This window comes from Lepidochelys olivacea (genome assembly GCF_965140295.1).
Source record: "Lepidochelys olivacea isolate rLepOli2 genome assembly, chromosome: 7".
Taxonomy (NCBI): domain Eukaryota; kingdom Metazoa; phylum Chordata; order Testudines; family Cheloniidae; genus Lepidochelys; species Lepidochelys olivacea.
The window spans coordinates 7578029-7597427 of NC_140417.1; the positions used below are offsets into that span (position 1 = coordinate 7578029).

Here is a 19399-nt window from a genome sequence, read left to right on the forward strand (position 1 = left end):
CTAACACGTCACGAGTGGCAGTGGAGTTATTCCTTAAACTCCAAAGGCAAGAGGAGTGCGACATTGATCTCGCCACACCTAGTAGCTACAACTCAAGATTGCTTGTGGCATTCATGGAGGTGCTGACCACAGTGGAACGCCACTTTTGGACTTGGGAAACAAGGACTGAGTGGTGTGATCACATCGTCATGCACGTCTGGGATAACGAGCAGTGGCTGCAAGAGGACATGAGAGCTGCCCTGCCCCGCCCCTGGAGAAGCACGTGGCAATTGCACTGTGGAAGCTGGCTACTCCAGACTGCTACCGATCGGTCGCTAACCAGTTCGGAGTGAGAAAGTCGACTGTTGAACTCATGTTGATGGAAGGGTGCAGGGCCATTAATCACATCCTGCTCCAAAAGACCGTGACTCTGGGCAACGTGCATGACATTGTGGATGGCTCTGCACAAATGGGCTTCCCTAATTGCAGAGGGGCAATATATGGCACGCATATTCCAATTCTGGCACCAGACCACCTGGCTACCAAGTGCATTAATAGCCAGGGGTATTTCTCAATGGTTCTCCAGGTGCTTGTGGATCACTGTGGGCGTTTCACAGACATTAATGCAGGCTGGTCCAGAAAGGTGCATGACGTACACATCTTTCGGAACGCTGACTTGTTCAGGAAGCTGCAAGCATTGACTTTCTTCCTGGACCAGAAGATCACCTTCGGGGATGTTGAAATGCCCATTGTGATCCTGGGAGACTTTACCTACCCCTTAATGCCATGGCTTATGAAGCCATACATGGGGCACCTTGACCACAGCAAGGAGAGGTTCAACAATAGGCTGAGCAAGTGCAGAATGATTGTTGAGTGTGCTTTTGGCCGTTTAAAGGCCCACTGGTGCGGCCTATATGGGAGGCAAGACCTGGCCGATGACAATATTCCTATGCTTCTAGCCATGTGCTGTATACTCCATAACATTTGTGAAGGGAAGAGCGAAAGCTTCACTCAGGCCTGGACTGCTGAGGCTCAGCGCCTGGAGGCTGAATTTGAACAGCCAAAGACCAGGGCTACAAGAGGGGCGCACCGCAGGGCCATAAGAATCAGGGATGCTGTGAGGCAGCAACTTGAAGCTGAAAGCCACTAATATTTGTTGTTATGCTCAGGAGTGCAGTGCTTGTAACGCTAGGAGGCGATTTTGGCTGGTGCAGACGATGCACTATGAAGGTTTAAGAAAACTGCCTGTTGCTTTGAAGGGCTGTTTGTTGGTTTGTCTGTCTCTCTCCTCCAGTTGTTGTTTTTTAATAAGAGAATGGTGTTGGTTTGAAAGCAATCTTTATTCTATTAACTGAAAAACACACACATCAGCACTGAGGGGAATGGGGCAAGAGAGGGTCCCAGGAGGAGGTGGGGTCCCGGGACGGTTAAAGATTTGTGTATGTCCAGGTATCATATCCAACCTTCTCCTTTGGAGTACAGTGCAGCAGGTACTGTACTTCAGCAGGACGGGTGTTGAGTGTAGGGGGAGTCTGCAGGGCTGGACTGTGACGGGGGAGGACTGGAATGCAGTGGATGCACACTGGAGCCAGGAGGTTGATAAGAGTGTATTGGTGGTGTCTGGGGGGGCACATGGGAAAGATTTTTGCAACAGAGGCTGCAGGGGAGGGTGGTCCCGGAGCTGCTTGGTTTGAAGAGCTAGTATCACCTGGAGCGTGTCCACTTGGAGCTCCATAACATTTAAGAGCCGCTCCGGGGCTTCGTTTTGGCATGCCACGTTCTCCTTTCGGTCCCTCTTCTCGCTGTCCCACCACTCCTTCCATTCTTGTTTTTCGGCCACGGAGTGCATCACGACCTCACGCAGAAAGTCCTCTTTAGTTCTTCATGGACACTTTCTAAATTCTGCGCAGCCATTCAGCCGGCAACAACAAAGAGGGAGGCTGGGTTCCCAAGGTCACCTCTGTGAAGCCAAAATGCAAAATTTTACACAAGCACTATTGTATGCAACACACAGACCACTGATTCAGTGATTTAAAACAGAGCCACTATTCACATACCTGTCACTAACTGGCTGACCCCAGGCAAGCACACGAGCCACAAAACCCCCAAAATGGTGAGTAGGGGCAGGGGAAATCAGTGTTCCAGGACCGTACTGTACACTGGGCACATGGCTCTTGGGCAGAGCCAGCCACTGTAGCGGGGGGGGAGCTTATAATCATTCCTGTCCCCACATTTTCCAGAAGCTGTGTCTTCTGCAAGACTGAGGCTTCTGCCCTGGCCCTTATGTAACTCTCTTGTGTGTCGCAACGGTTCCTCCCCCACCCCCCCGTGACAGTAGAGTAGCGTGGGAAAATTACCCTTAATGTGGCAAGAAACAAAGCAGTTCTGCCAAAGAACCTGCGGCAGCGGATTCCCCAATATCTCCATGAGAGTTCAGCGGAGATCTCTCAGGCCCGTTCCCACGAAGTGAGGGAGTCAGTCAACACTGCGTTCTGCCACTCAGACAAGGCATGTGGGGGTACGCGCATCACACAAACAACTCACATCAGAGATTCCCAAAATCAAAGCCACTTACCATGGGCCTCCTCTCCTTTTTGCGCTTTGCCAAGATCTGACTGCTGTGATTGGCTAGCCTCCTCTGGGGTAGAGAAGAGCTCCTGACAGCATGCATCTCTTGACCTCCAAGTTGTCCTCCCCTCTGGGTCCCCCTCCCTCTCCATATCCTCGTCCAAGATTTCCTCCTCCTGGCTCAGTCCGCTCTCAACTGGCATACAAGCCACGGAAGCATCCACAGTAGCCTTCAGAGAGGAGGTGGGATCACTACCAAGTATCACATCCAGCTCTTCGTAGAACCAGCTGCTTGTGGGCACAGCACCAGAATGGTGGTTTCCCTCCCACACCTTGTGGTGGGCGTTCCACAGCTCCTTCATTTTGACCCTGCACTGCAGTGTGTCCCAGTCATGGCCCCTTCCTGTCATGGATCATGAATCTGTCCATAGTTATCATAATTCCTATGGCTGGAGCGCAGCTGGGACTGCACAGCCTCCTCTCCCCAAAGGCTGAGGAGATCCAGCTGCTCGGCATTGCTCCAGGCAGGGGATTGCCTAGTGCATGGAGCAGGCATGGTTACCTGGAAAGATGTGAGGGTGGCCATGCTGTGAAACAGCACTGCGTTAGCAGCTGACCAGTTGTGTAGTTTAGATCCCCCGATAGGTCACCTAATTCACGTTAAAAGCACCAGCGCGCGGGAGTTAAGAGGTGGTGGTGAACCTGACCCAAGTTTCAGGAACCACTCAAGTTATATCTCAAGTCAACTCTGCAGTGAGGACAAGCCCTTAGTCCTCTTCACTGCTATCTAGGAAATGAACCAGCACTGAACTGAGACTTCAATAAAGATTATCTAACCCACCTGGAGTACAAAGCATCTGGAAACCAAATTAATCTGCTACCGGGGACCGTGGCATATTGGGGGGCGGGAGGGGAAGGCATGGTCCAGGGAAAAGGGCATAGCTGCACTCAGAAATCCACAGCTGCCATAAATGCCTCTTATGGGATTTAAGCACATGCTTAAATGCCTTCCGGAATAGGTATGGGATTTTACTCACTTCCTTACAGTTAAACATGTGCTGAAGTGCTTTGCTGAATTGGTGCCCAAGATGCCAAATCGATACAATCCACTGGGGCATATGTTTTTCCCCTCTTGTTTCCACGAGACTAAGAGAGACAGCAACATACCTCCCGATTTGCTCCCTGTTCAGTCATTCTAGTAATAACTCATCTGAGATTAAGCAGCGGTTATCCAGATGCTTAACCTCAGAACAGTTTGCACAAGCTAAGAAAATGACATATTCTTTCTGCGAACGGTGGATTCACTTCGCCAGTGCCCACTGGGATGCTTGTTTCCCTGCTCTGGAAATTTTTCCTTTGTCTCTCTTCCTCTCATCTCCCAAACCATTCATTCTCCCCCTTTCAAACTGCACCCATTGTAAATGGCACTGAACATTAACACAGACCATTGAGCTCTGGCTCCCTTTGTATGGATGGGACTCTTGCCTTTTGAATTGCAGTGGCTGTGGAGAGGAAAAGCCCAGAGTGATTAAAGCCCATGAAGTTTCTCAGAAAGAGGGAGGAGTACTCTGGGTATTTCTCACAGGGTCCTAAAGTCCTTTGACTTGTAATAGATTTAAAAGAGCATTTGCAGGAGACAGCTGGGATTAGAATTGCCCTTCAATAGCTGTGTTCCAGTCATTAGGCTTCGTTCCTAGTCTGATCTATAAAATATTACATCCCTCCCCACGCACATCCAATCCTAGTATTACTGAGTTTAAACGGCTTTGTATCCACTTAATGGTGAGGGGTAAGCATTAAGACCTTGGGGAAAGCTCCACAGGGCCAGTGGCAGGCTCACGCTAAGCATGGTCTCTCGGCAATAGCAAAATCTGTCCAGAGCATGCTGAGTGCGGTCAATGAATCCAAAAGACGACACACACATTCAAATGATCATTAAAACAAAAACGATTACAGAGCATTCTAATCACACTAGTCTCAATACAGTTAAGCTCATGAAAGGGTCTCCCCTGCAAACCCCAACTTTCGGGGGGGGGGGGGAGAAGAGGGATCTATAACCTGGTTTTAAAAGTGCGTTTCCTTGTTGTGCATCAGAAGTATCCACCTACCAGGCGGGAAAGGAGGAATTGTTTTGAAGACCTGGTTAAGATAGTCATTCCATTATTCTAGTGGGCCTGTAACTCCGAAGCAGCAGTGACATCTGTAAAACAAAGTCTGTAGGACACTGATCGACAGAATAGATTAGGCTAGGGGCATTCCACAACACAGGGACTGTCATGAAAATTGCAAACACGCAGATCTCAGCTGCAAGAGTCTTAACATCCCACATACAGAATGGCTAGTCGGTGGAGAACACCGTCTTTTAGAGTTTAAATTTCTGAGTAAACTATTTCAGGGGAACTAGATGCTTTATTCAAATCAGAGTATGTATAGTGTTACCACATTCCCTTCATCAACTGGAGTTTGTACTTGTGTCAACAAAAGTCGATCGAGATTTTCTGGTAAGATCTATTCATTACAAACCCATGCTGTATACTGATTACAGTTCCTTCGAAAGGTTAGGACCATAACTGTGGAATTTAGCCACCGACCTGCACTGGGGTCAGTGAACACTGCCCAGGGTGGAGCATTCTGCCTCAGGCAATTTGTTAAGGGATGCAGCACATTCCCCACTGGCTAATACTATAGGTCCCCCTTCTCCACATCCCTCTGCTGCTCCCAGGAGATTGTTATTCCCACACACCCCAAAGCTGCAATTCTGGATGATTTACACAAGACTTACACAAAGGGGGAGGGGGGAAGGAGGAAACAGAGTTCCTTACTGCTTACCCTGACCCCATACAGTTGCATAAGGGCTGGGTACAAATGAGCTCAGATTTTCTAGATCTTTGCTCCATTACTTCAGCAAGGATTAGACATAGGAGGCAAGAACTGCCAGGACCTCTCTCTTCTCCCTTGGTCAAATCAGCAGCACAAACTCTTCCCCTCACCCCTACCTCCCCTCACATTTCCAAAGGAGACAGAATTTTAGTTGAGAGCAACCGAGATCCAAAAAGCAAGTACCACACAGGCAGTGGCAGAGCAGGTTTTCCACACCCAGCACCAATCTCCTTCAAGGACAAGCCAGCACTTCAAAAAGGTTTCAGAGTAGCAGCCTGGTTAGTCAGTTAGTCTTCAAAAAGGTAGCTGAGGATCTATGCATATCAAGGCCCAATTCAACAAGGACTACATGTGCTTAAGTGCCTATTGACTTGAGCAGAATTACTCCATGCTGTAAGATATGCAAATGCTTGAGCACACTTGATTTCAGGCAGCCAGGCATTTCTGAAAATCCCACTAAAACTTATCTGCATCTTTAGGAACCTAATACCTCTAAAACTCTGGCCCTAAGCGACCCAGCCATTTAGGCACCCAAGTCCCATTTATTTTCAATGAGATTTAGGCTCCTAAGCACCTATATCACACATTGCTATTTACATAGTATAGCCAAGGACGATAGTAATGAAATAAAAGGCTCCAAAATGAGCCACACAGTTGCTTTGAAATCTAGACACATAATTACATGACTAATCAAAAATATGGTTACCTCAGCTGAGCTGGTCAAAATCTGAACATTTTAAAAACCTGTGAAAATTCGGACCTGAATAAAATTATGCAGTTATGTCATCTGGGTTTTTAAACTCCTGAAATTCTCGGGGGCTGGAGATCTTCTACTAGTGTAAACTGTCACAGCTCCACAGATGTCAATAGAACTGACACCCCCTAGTGCCCCGCTCCTTGCTATCCACGTGCATGAATGTTACACCTGGATACTCAGGCATAAGTGCACCATTGTAAAGTTGAATTTCATTCTTACCTTCGCACCACAACCATAATGTTACACTGACGCACTGAAGACAGAAAAGATAAAAAGGTGGGCGGTTGTTTTTTTTAAAACACTCAAGAAATTGCATGAGACTGTGTACTAGATAACGAACATATTGATATAGTTGTAACGGCTCACTAACTACAAAGTCTGCTGGGCTATTATGTGGTGTCCTATAAACTACCCTTGGGGGAATTCAGCGCCACGGCGCATGTGCAGAATTCACGTCCCCTGAAGTTCCCCCCACCGCAAAAAATACATTCTGCCGGAGAGGCACTGCCCACTAGGGGCTGATGGGTAAGGTGAGCTGCTGCCAGAACAGCTGGCTCACCTTAGCAGTGAGCAGCTGTTAACAAGAGAGCAGAGGCTGCTTTTCTCACAGCAACATGCCTGCAGGACAGATATGGGGGGATGGGACGGGGGGGGAGGGGTCACACAGATTGGGACAGGCGTGGAATGAGGTGCAGGAACACCAAGGGAGTGCAGGACGACATGGGGACGGGTGGGTGGGGATGGCTGAGTGAGGGTGAAGAGACGTGTGGGACAGGGGCAGATGTGTCTGGGAGAATGGGAGAGGCTTGGGGTCAGCCAGGGTCTGCAAGGGGGAGGCTCCCCAACTCCTTAACAATCCCTTTCCCCCCCCCATACTTCTCCCACCCCCACCCAACAACCCTTCAGCTCCTCTTTTACCCTCACTCCCCCAAAGCCCTTGCACTGCTTCTGAGGTGTGTGGGAAATATGGTTCTGTATTGTAGTTTAAATGACTTATTACTCAGAGTTCTGTATTAATATGCCAAATATGGAATCTAGTTGCCAAAAACATTTCCTGAATCTTTTTTTTAAGTGTCTAACTGTATTGTTACAGACACACTGGCTGACAGGTATTTTGAAATAAATTACCAAAATAATAGAAACTGGAATGATTATATTGTTATTTTGACAAATAAAATATGCAGAATTTTAAATTATTGTGCACAGAATGTTCAATATTTTGGTGAAGAATTCACCCAGGAGTAATAAACCAAAGGAGCAAATTCTGCTTCCATGTAACCCAGTGTAAATATGGAGTAAATGCACTGGAATTATTGGAGTTACTACATATTCAACTGGGGAAAGAATTGTGAGCGTCTCTGAGCAGCAGGCAAAGTTACTTTTAGGGCAATAACTAACAATACAGGGAGTTAAGAAAACAAAGTTGTTAAAAGTAGTTTCCTTTCCTGGCTTCTTATGGCTATCATCATTGATGTGTGTCATAAATGTGCCAATATTTCAACTTAAATAGACAGATTTGCATTTACACTCAGGCCTCCTTTAAACCAATCTGGCAGCAAATTGCACACACACACACACTAACTAAAAGGCACCTTTACATTCTCTGAGCCTTACTGTAAATAAGAACCGGGACCAAAATATCACCCCTCAATAGGAAAAAAAGTATCTTTTACTCGTCTATGGAAAAAAAATTTAATAGACTTCTTTACCATTCTTTAAAATAAGAAAAAGGGAGAGCACTTTGTTTTAATGGCCATAATGCTTTGCTTGATCTCCGAAGTCATTCTGATGTTCTCAGAGCTCTGCACCTGGCATTTCTGAGCACGAAGCATTTTGTTCCTAAGTTTGGCACTGAAGTTTGTGCCACATATAATATGCTCATGTAAATCAGACTTCAGATTTATTTCGCATCTTTTGATGTCTAACCAGCTCGAGAGGCTTCAAAGCGAGACACTGGTAAGCAGAGATACCAATCGATTACTCAGTGGATTTAGATTTTTTTCAGCTCCTTCCAGAGATGCTGAACTTTTCAGAGCTGCAACTGGTTAACTGCAAGGTTTGCATGGTGGCTCACTGGTGTGGTTTATTCAACAGACTGCATGGGTTATGCTGAACTGTTTCAACTTACTCTTGGGCTCAATTGCTGTTCCCAGTTAGAAGCTCAAAACACAAACTGTGGTGAGAAAGAACATGGTCTTTTCACATGTACTACTGTACCAAATGTCACTGTCCATTTTTTAAACACTTATCTGTACCATATTACATTAACTATAAGTGGCCACAGTTTATTACTCTTCTTCAAATGAGTTATTGCTTTTGAACAGAAACTCTTAGTAGCTAAAGGCAACAAAAACAACAATAGCACCTTCAAATGATGCCAATGCATTTTTCCAATACCGACAGTCCTGCTGAGCAAATATACAACTTAATAATTAAAGTTGGTTTCAAATCTATCACAAGCCGACCCTGACAGGTTATTTGTTTAAACGGTTATAAATCTACCTGTAATGCAGTGGAAATGAACTCCAAGGATTGTTTAGCCACAAGGGGACTAATTAAAGAGTAAGCTTTTAGAAGGATATCTCTAGAGGTACCTACATGGATTTAAGAGCCCAAGCCCCACTGAAAGTCCATAGGATTTGTGCTCCTAAATCTCTTAGATGCTTTTTAAAAATCTTCCCCCCCTTAATGTTTTTTTTAAGTGTTAAAATGAAATGAGGTATTACATTTATACATGATACAATTACTGTTTCCAACATTCAATGCTATTTTAAAGAAGAAATTAAATATAGATTAAACACCAGTTGATAATTAACTAGTTCTTTAGGACCGAGCTTTCATTATTGTTTATTTGTATTATGGCAGTAGCACCTATCATAGAAATCATAAAAGAAAAGAAATAGGTGGCTTGGTTTTGTTAATAATTTAGATAAGTAAATATATGTAATTTTTAGTTAGACACCACATAACTTTTAGAGCAAAACGTTTTCTGTATCTAAGTTTCTCAGCTTCTTTGGCTGCTTTTTCATATTTTACAGGGACAAGAAAAATGATGTATTATTAAATACAAAAATCATTGCTAAACTCCACTTTATAAATTCTAAATTAACCAAAGAATTAGCTGAACTGACAAATCAGATTTTGCGTAAATGGTTAAAAGATCAACAACCCACAGATCTGTAGCAGTAGATTTATGTGTGTGATTACTTCACCAATAAAATTTAAACTGAACTCAAAACACACAAAAATCTGTTCCATATGAATGACACTCCTGGGCATTAGCATGTCTGTAAAAACAGACAAGTAAATTCAATTAAACTGAGTTATTAATACAATTTTTATGTGGACAAGTCACTGTCTTGTTTAAAAAGAAACACAGGGATTCTGAAATTATGCTCAGGAGATTAGAAACCATCGTAATCACATTCAGCTGAATTCAGAACTCTTCACAATACAACTGCACACCGACGAACAGGTGTCCACGAGGAGTTATTTTGCTTTTGAAAATAAAGGGCCAAATTCTGCACTCAGTAAGACCAGGGTAATTCAGAATAACTCATATAAAACAGGTAGTTTGACTATAGCCAAAAGTGCATAATGATAACAAACCTAAAACAAAATAATTCTACTTCAGAACAAACTGAATGGTCTCCCCAAAAAAGTCAATGACCATTTTCTTTCCGGGTAGATATACAGTATATCTACATAACCAGAAGTATTATATATTCAACAATGTATACATCTGTTCAGATACCTAAATGCCCTAATGACAGAAGCATCAAGGTTCTCTTTCTCCCCCTCCTCCCTAGTCTTCATTTCAGAAAGGTAAGGTAACAGTTAAGGATATTTATTTATGTAAGTACACACACGCTTTAGGTTCTTCTGCATTCTGATAGCCAAATGAAATTAATAAATTGCCAAAGATGACCCCAATTTTCCCCCTAGTTTTCCTGTACTTTTAATCATTTCAGATTTAAGATAGTTACAAAATAAGCTGCAAAGAAATTATTGGAATTTGAAAAATCATTTTTTTATTTTTACTTTTAAGTACTATTTCAGTAAAAACTCAGACACATTATCTGTCACCTATTCTCTCTTCCACTGTAAATTTAGTTGATATGCCAATAATACATCTTCTAGATTGATTTGAGAGAGAGTAGAAGAATTCAGATTTCAAGTTAACACGACCTAACTTTCAAGTTGTACTTGACATCAACATATAAGACAGCTACTCTAGAACTCTAGTAAAGCAATGTATCCGCCCCCCACCAATACACAAAAGCGATGTTTATATCCTGAAACTTTGTTTCCAATTAAAAACATCTAGTGGTTGAGCGTTACACTTTAACAGCTTCAGCCAAAATTTCCTAATCTAAATACTTAAACTCTGGCACGTAGATCCATGTATGCACACACCAGTAAGTGGACTGATTTTCAGAAATGGTGAGGTGAGCTGTAAGCGTTCAGCATTTTTGAAAATCAGGCCATTCGTTAAGGTGCCCAAATAGGGATTCAGGGTCCTAAGTTTAGCACCCAAGTTAGAAAAGTTGGCCTTCATCTGCACCAGGTCATAGTCTTTTTAAAAAATCCCTCTTGCCTCCTTTTTCTATCCAGTATTAAAACTATAGCTACAAAAACATGAAGAGGGAGCAGTTCAGATTGAGAAGAATTTTACTTCTTATCCAAGCACACTGTAAAACAGAGAACTAACTACACAGCAACTTTTCCTTTGTCTCCATCCCTCTCTTCAATTTTCAATCTGAATTAGGGAGAAACATGAGATCCGTATAGTAACTTCACACTGCAGCGAAAAAGCACAAGAGACCATTTTAAAAGTGTATGGTAGGAAGAGGCCTGTGTCATTAAACTGGAAGAAAAAGGGGGTTTTGTTGTTGGATTTTTTTAAAAAAAAAATCCAGCATACCAAACTAACAGTTAAAAAAAAATTAAATGAGTTCAAGACCATATGGCCTAGTCAGATTATTGCTATACCTTCCATATAGTGCAAAGTCTTTAATAACTCAACTATCCTGTGCAAACCGTATTCTACTCTGCCTTGATAGTGCTGTGTCATTTTTACAATAGTCACTCTTATCTTCAGCACCTTCACACTCCTATGTATAGGAAATACCAGCGGACCAGCTCTTGAACACTCTTTGTAGGAACTCAGAAGAGTTTTTAAATCAGCACAAAGGGAGCACAGTGTCTGTCTTTTTCACAAGTCGCTCCGGTAACAATGCAGTAAGAAAAAGTAATAAGCACATCAACTAAAAGGAATATTGTTAAATAAGGGCTTTTTCCAAGCCTTAAGCGACTGTACGATCAGCAGCTGCAATGTTGCAGATTCCTAAAGTAAAATACCCACCAACTATAATTGATTGGACCAACTTCTGTGTGTGAGAGTCACAAGCTTTTGAACCACACAGAGCTCTGTCTCTATCACCCACAGAAGTTGGTCCAATAAAAGATATTAGCTCACACACCTTGTCTCTGTAAATCCTGGGACCGACAGCCTTGCTACAACGACTAGATTGGAAAAAGTGGCCCCAGTCAATGGCTGACCGCAAACTCTAAGATAATTATTACTCATCACTGGCACAAAACAGCACAGAGCAGGAAACTAAGACACTGATCCTGCCCTGAGGCATGCGCTTAACCTCAAGCCTGGACCTCAATGGACTCACAACGAATAAAGCACCTGCATAACCGTGTACAGGTTGAGAGCCTAAAAAGGCTGGGGGGTGGTTGGGAACGAACTGGGACACTCGAAGGGCTCGATCCTGCGATTGGCTGAGGACCTACTGCCAGGCCCCCACACCCTCCACTCCTACTGGGCTCTCCAGAGGGGCTCCGCATTTTTGCGGAACCGGGCCCGACCCTGCTCCCGCTGAAGTCCATGGCAAGCCTCCCACGGGCTACGATTTTGCAAGACCCTACCCTGATACGAAAAGCGCACAGGCAAATCCGCCACAGGCAAAGGAGCAGGGAGAAGGGAACCTTAGGCACCGCAGAGACAGGAGGGGGGGAGAAACAAACAAACAAACAGGATCTGACCCTCCTTCCCTCTCCCCCCAAAACAATAAAGGAAACCAGGAAAGCTTGAGAGGCGAGGCCAGCTCCCACCCCCCGACCCCCCACCCCCGGGGAGATCCATGGACTTACACATAGACGGGCCAGGTGGGGAGGTCCCTGGGGAGCTCAGTCAGCCCCCGGTGGCTGCAGTCCAGCAGCTCCCCGCTGCAGGCGCAGCTGGAGGCTCGGCGCGGCTCGGACCCGGACCCGGGGCCCACCAGGGCCATCAGGAGGAAAGTCAGACAAGGAGCGGACCGCAGCAGCGGGGCCCCCGCGCCCGGCCGCGCCATTTTGTTACCCGGCCCCCGGGGTCCGAAGCGGAGAGAGCGGCACGAAGCCAGGCGGCGGCGGCCAGTCCCAGGCAGCGCTCAGCGGAGCGTGTCCAGCGACCGGTCCGGGACCGGCGGCGGCGGCGGGCCCCTGCGCTAGGCTGCCCGCGCCACCAGTTGCACCATGGCAGACTCGCTTCTCCACGTCCTGCCCGCGGGGGTCGCCGGGGCCGGGGGGCAGCTCGGCGGGGCTCGCTGTTACGGCTGCGTCGGAAGGGAGGCGGCTGGGCGCCGGTGCATCTCCTCCCCCTCCCCCCCTCGCACCCCCCAGCGTGGGGTCCCGGCAACACACCGGGCGCCCCCGGGACGGCTCCTGTCAGCGCCCTCCTGCCTCCCGGGGCGTTTGCATGGCAGAGTCCGGGTCCGCTCCGGAGGCCCGGGCGGGGAAATCAAGGCACCGACGCTCTCCCGGCTAAAGAGCCGCCGGCCACAGAACCGGCGCCCCCGGGTCCGCCAAAGCCCCCGCGGCCGAGCCACGTCCCGCTCCTCAGTCCCGCAGCCGCTCCGCCGCCGCGGGCTGCATCGCCGCCTGCCCTGCCCGCGTGGGCCGATGCCGCGCTCTCCTCCGCCGCCCGGGCAGCGCCGCCTCCTCCTCCGCCGCGGCGGCGGCAGCAGCAGCAGCTTCCCCTGCTCGCGGCCCCGGGCCCCCTTCCTGCCGGCCCCGGGCTGGGGAACGAGCCCCGCCACCCACCGCGGGCGCCGCCAGCCGCCCGGATCCCCGCGGGCCGCTGCCGCCCGAGCCCCCCGCCGCCGCCGCGAGCGCTTCCCCGGCCCCCGAGCGCCGCTCTCGCCTCAAACCCACGTTGGGGCCATCGCCACATTCCCCCGCCGCCGCCGCCACCTCCCCCGCTTTCGCTCCGCTCCCATTGGCCGCCCGGCGTTCTAGAACGCGCCCGCGCGCCGCCGGATTGGACAGCCGGCCCTTGGTTTGGACACACAACGTTCCATTGATGTTGGCAGCCCGTCAATCAGAGGCGAGAGGTCCCGCCTCCCTTTCCCACCCAAGGTGTGAAAGCTGGACGGGAGACTCCCTCCGCTAGCCCCGCTTCTTAAAGGGGAAGCTGAGAGAAGGGGTGAGCTGGATTCTTTCTTTCTTTCTGGGCACCTTTCTCACTAACTCAGTACTTTAGTATTATAAAGTGAAATAGAGCCAGGCCCCCAACCAACTATGGTTTTGCAAAGCCCAAACTCAACCAATTAGGTTTGTCAAAAACCAACACAGGGAATCCTGAGTTCATCTCCCATATAATATAATATAATCGATATAAATAATTATAATTAATTATACTCTATATTTTGCACATATATAGCACTTTTTTAGCATAGGTATCAAAAGTGCCTTAGTAAGTATTATAATCCTGATTCTACACAGAAGAGCGGAGGAAAGAATTATCTTCTTTCTAAACCAAAGCTGAACTTTAAAGGCAATAATTGGAGAAGGGCAGGTTTAACATTTTTATTTTTATTTCTTTGCTACGATATGCATGCCTACGATGTGCATGTGGGTAATAATAATAATTACTAACAAGAAGTGCTTGGTAGCCCTAGTCACATACTAGAACCCCATTGCACAAGGGGCTATAAAAACATAGACTAAGAAACATAGTCCCGGCCCTAAGAGTTTACAATCTGGGTATAATACAAGAGACAACAGATGGATACAGACAGATAGGGGAGTCCATGCCTAATGGATGATATGGTCCAAAGAGCCTGCATTCCAAAATTAGTCAAATCATGACCCATTAGATAGTTTTTACAAAAATGTTGCAAAAAACTTGATAAAAGCAGCAATGCACTTCCACACATGCATTTAGGGCCTGACCAAAGCTCATTGAAGTCAACAGAAACACTCCAATTGACTTTAATTGGCTTTGGATCAGGCCCATACACTGTTTAGTTGGAAGGCAGTACTCAGCCTTCTCAACACACCAGGCTATGAGGGTACACTGTATAACCACTCACATGGGCCCTGGTCCTGCAGCTAGATCTGTGTAAAGGGATGGATTTATCTTTAGGGAGAGGAGCAACTAATACGGGCCTGATCCTGCTTCCACTGACTCCAACAAAATTTCCATGGCCCAGTCCTGCAGTCAGCTCTGCATGGGCAACCCCTTGAACTTGTGCTGAGTCAGCTGCAGCATTGCAGGAACAGAGCCCTATTGACTTAAGGGGATTGGGCACTATACCTACATAAAGTTTAAATGTTCTGTTTATCTTCTAAGAGACACCTGCTATTTTTTTTTTTTTTGACATAAAATAGTGGCACAATTCTTGAGTCAGATTTGTTCATAAAGCTTGCTATGGACACATAAAAATGCTGCCACGTGAAATATTGCTGTTCTAGCTTCATCTTATTTGGAGGAAACAGCAGGTCTGCGGAAAAAGAACTTGTGTGTGATGGCAAATCTGCTAACAGCCTTATTCAACAAAATATCAGAACTCTGTGGCTTCGGCCACAAAGTCACCACAGGCTTCTGTGGTTTGCTTGCCATGAAGTGCAAAGCCTATGAGTCAAGATCTGAAAATCTCTCTTCACTGTGTCAGTAGAAAGGGGATTCAGTGTTTTGGCAATGCCCCCAGTCTAGTAAGGAGCATGAAGTCATGTCTACTCTCCATACCCATTTATGGAAGTTTGCCCAAACTGACAACATCTTGCTGATTGGTCTGAGTGTACTTGGAGAGAACAGTGATGTCGACACTCAGGGGAGGATTATGTGAGGCTCAATGACAACATGCTAACAGCTGATAGACTCTAAAGGAAAACATACACTTTTCTCACTTAGACATGTCTGTGCTTTGCTAACAGAGGCTTGGATGGCTTATAGGTGCAATGTCAAGCAATTCCATTCTATGTCAAGACATTGGCTACCAATCAAACAATCTCTTTTTGGTACTAAAAAAGAAAAGGAGTATTTGTGGCACCTTAGAGACTAACCAGTTTGGTACTGTTATTTTACCTGTGGCCCACACACAGTCCCAGATGCTTCCTGGCCAAAACTAACAGCAAATTCTCTGGTTTTGCTCTTGTGAAAAGGCACCACACTGTATTCCTGCCCTGTGAGAATTAGGACCCTTTGGCTGCTAACCATAGGGGATTCTTTTGTTTGTGGCTATGGCTCCATCACCTTTGTCTGCCCTAGTTTTGCAGCCTACACAGACAGTTTCTCCAAGTGTCCCATGGAACTGAAATAATGAGGCAGTGCAATTGTCACATTTCTGCTCAATAGGTTAGAAGATCCAGGTAGAGAGCTTTAAACCATCACCCCTTAGGAATGGTTAGCTATCGTGGGCTTTCTTTGCCTTTTTACTTGTAGTCAAGTCTACACAGAAATTCACTTTTTTTGCAGACTTGTCCATTTGTTAGTCTAGTTGCTGCATGTTCAGACATGAAGGGTCTGATTTGCACAAGTGCTCAGCAACTGCAACTCTCCCTGGCTCTAGCTGCAGCTCTGAGTACTCAGCATTTCTGAAAATCAGGCCCTCAGAAAACGTTCACACTGATTTGAGTGGGAGCAAGAAGAAGGACTTTGCATAATAATAATAAAAATAAAATGGTGGTTATTTTTCTTAATTTTCAAAATAAATTTTCCATTTTTCATGTTTACTCTTCAGACATTAGAGGGGGAAACATGAGCACGCCCTTCCATTAACACTGGTGTTCACATGTCATCATGAAAATGGACCTAATATTACCTGCAAAGTTTAGACCCTGTGACAGCTGATATAGATCTTAGGGACTCTCAGTTTTCTTGGCATCTTATGCTGCACCATTAAAGTCAACAAACACTTTGTCATTGACTTCAGTGGGTGCAGGATCATTCTTCTTGTTTATGCACATTCATCTACATGGAAGAGGGACACTTGGACCCAAAGGAATCTTTTCAGAGCTCAAAGGAAGAGGTCAGGGCATCTGTAGCCAGTTTGCTGCAGTACATATAAGGGGCAGTGGTGGTTAATGAGATTGGTGCTGCTGTATGGAGGAAAACTTGTTCTCTGCTCCTTGAAGGGGCGCTGCTAACTGTATGTAGTTTGGCTGGGTCATTTAACATTTTGTGTTATGCTGCAGAAGCAGCCTTAGGAGCAGAGTTCTTTAAGGAAGTTTCTGCACTGACTTTTAAAATAAAATACCAAGCATTTAGCCCAAAAGAGGTTTTATTTTCCCTTTCAGGTACCAAGCAAGTGTCTCTTGCCCTTTGTGAAAAGAACTGAGGGGCTGGGATCTGGCCCAGGTCCACTTACCTGGTCAAGTAGGTCTAGAAATTATCACAGGTAGTCTTCTGCTGTAATTTTTCTATTGTGTATTTGAGAAATGCCATGGTCCCTGCTATCGGACATAACAGAGTTTGCCACTTGTATTAGAAATACAAATTAATGACAAACTTAAATTTTTTTTATTGTATTCTAGCAATATGGAATATGCTGTTTTAAAAAGGGGGGCGGTATCACCTATTTGGCTTTATGGTGAAAATAGCTACAGCAGGATGGAATTAGTGACACAAATAGTGTCAATTTTTATTTGTATCACAGTAGCCCCAAGACCTTTCCAGTGAGATCAGAGCCCTGTTATGCTTGGATACAGACATATAGTAAAAGATGATCCCTCCGTCAAATTTCTTAGAGACAAAGGGTGGGGGAAAGGAAGCATTATAATCTATATTTCTCAGGAGAACAACTGAGGTACTGACATTAAAGGCTAGTTGTCTTTTTTTTTTTTTCCCCTCAGAGATTCTGAGCACTGCAGTTTCCATTAACTCTTGAACACAAGGCCTCAAGATACTTCCCTAGGGCCCTACAGATCTTGGGAACTGAACACAGATCTCCTGAGTCCCAACCCAATGCCTTCGCCATTAGACCACTCTTCTTCTCCATCATGGGACTATAGTGATGCTAGTCAATGCTATACATTGCTGGCGTGTGGGAAAGTATTTCAGGGTGTTCTCTAGTATTTGGAACATGAGGCCAGCCAGTAAGTCATTCTTCCTCTTCTCCTGCATTTTTGTTTCCCCTGATTTCTTTCAAATTTCTCCTTAAGGTAGCCTAATTTCACCTTCTGCATTTCTCCACTTGTACAGGTACATTTTATTTCAAGTTGCAGTGGGGGAGGTTTAGATTGGATATTAGGAAAAACTTTTTCACTAAGAGGGTGGTGAAACACTGGAATGCGTTACCTAGGGAGGTGGTAGAATCTCCTTCCTTAGAGGTTTTTAAGGTCAGGCTTGACAAAGCCCTGGCTGGGATGATTTAACTGGGAATTGGTCCTGCTTTGAGCAGGGGGTTGGACTAGATGACCTTCTGGGGTCCCTTCCAACCCTGATATTCTATGATTCTATGATTCTATGATGACATGCACTGGGCCACAGAGAGAAATGGACAGAAATCTGTATTTCAGATAGCTTTCTCTTCTGGGAGTGATGCCTATTATTCTACCATACCACTGTTACACCACTAATAAACCATCCCCTCTGTTGTTGGTATGTATCAAATCTACACCAGTGACCTTAGTTCTTGGAGTGGCTCCCCAAACAAAGGTCTGAATACACTTCAAAAGTATTACAATGGTCTAAGCTTGTGACTGACAGCAGCTTCTTCTTCTCCTCCAAACTCCAGCTCACTGCAACAATAAGCTGTCTGCCCAGTCCGTTTCTTGGCAGGGGGGGCACATGCACAAAAATGTACAATTAATGGCCCTAAATCCCAATCCAGAATGCTCTATGGAAGAGCTTCTCTTCAGATTCTGGTGGGGCGGTAAACTACAGGTGGAAATTCTTTCCCTCCTGCTGGCTGTATGCAGTAACCACATTTGTGTGCAGTATTCTGTAATCCTATGATCTTTCTGACCGCCCCTTTGGAGTCTATGCAGTTTCAAAGACTTAAATTTATGTACACCTGAAAACAGAAAGATACAGACCCTGATCTCATCTGAGAGAAACCTGCATGTATTTTAACGTGAAAGTATCAGGATTCGATAAATAGACTGTTCAGATTCTTATACCAGACTCGTTGCTATTGTACGCGAGCATGCTCTTACAGTGCAATAGAACACATTTGGATGATGGTCTTGTTTTTGTTTTGTTTTTATTTTTTTACAAAAACTGAAGACTCTGTAGAGCATTCAAGAATACCAGCTGACCCTTCTTGACATGTTTCACTTGTGATACAGTGAAATGCACTGATTCCTTGCCATTAAAACTGAGTAATAAATACCTGTGGGCACTAATGTTAGTGTTACACACAGCTAACACAGCACCTTCCACAAACAGTTGGTGATCTTGTGCTGCAGTATCCTCCAGGGCAATGAGGATGTAGAGCGCCCCTCCCACAAAGCCCAAACCTATTTCAACTATCATGTTTGTAGGGGATTGGAACCGGAAAAGAAGGGGTTAAGTGCCTGGGGTCAGCTGCACCTGGGATACCTTAATCGACCAGCTTGGTACTGCTGGAAAAGGAGCAGCCAGTTTATAGAAAAGGTTGGACTTATCTCAGGAAGAGTCTTTGGGCCCAAGCAGGGCAGCAGTGGGAGGGGCAGTCTTATTAAGTGACCTTTAAGGAGAAACCAAGCCTCTTGTTTTCTGATTTGGATGAAGGTCATTTGCCCCCTGGAGAGTGAAGAGCCCATCCACAGACTCTGCTGAAGTAGGTAACATGATATCTTTATTGGGCCAATATATCATTGACAGTAAACAAGTGTTGGGGCTGGAAAGGACTGGTGTCACATATCCCTTGTCTACTTTGTTCTCCGAGATCAATGGGGGACTGAATGTCGACCTGCCAAAGGGACATCCAGAGACAGAGGCGCAAAAGGGAACAGGGTCCA

The 19399-nt window shown here is 45.7% G+C and overlaps 1 protein-coding gene across 3 annotated transcripts in view; it reads right to left on the minus strand.

Moving 5' to 3' along the window:
- Positions 1-13413, minus strand: part of LRIG1 (leucine rich repeats and immunoglobulin like domains 1) — a 128281-nt gene extending 114868 nt beyond the window's left edge. For 2 of the 3 annotated variants that reach the window (XR_014712343.1, XM_084633461.1), the window contains exon 1: positions 12347-13296. Coding sequence is in view for 2 of the 3 variants with exons in the window: in XM_084633461.1 (XP_084489587.1) it covers positions 12347-12546 (200 nt within the window). In the remaining variant the exon portion in view is untranslated. Of the gene's footprint in view, positions 1-12346; positions 13297-13387 lie in introns of those variants that run through there. The other variant, XM_084633462.1, reaches the window with a different exon arrangement.
- Positions 13414-19399: the final 5986 nt, after the last annotated feature.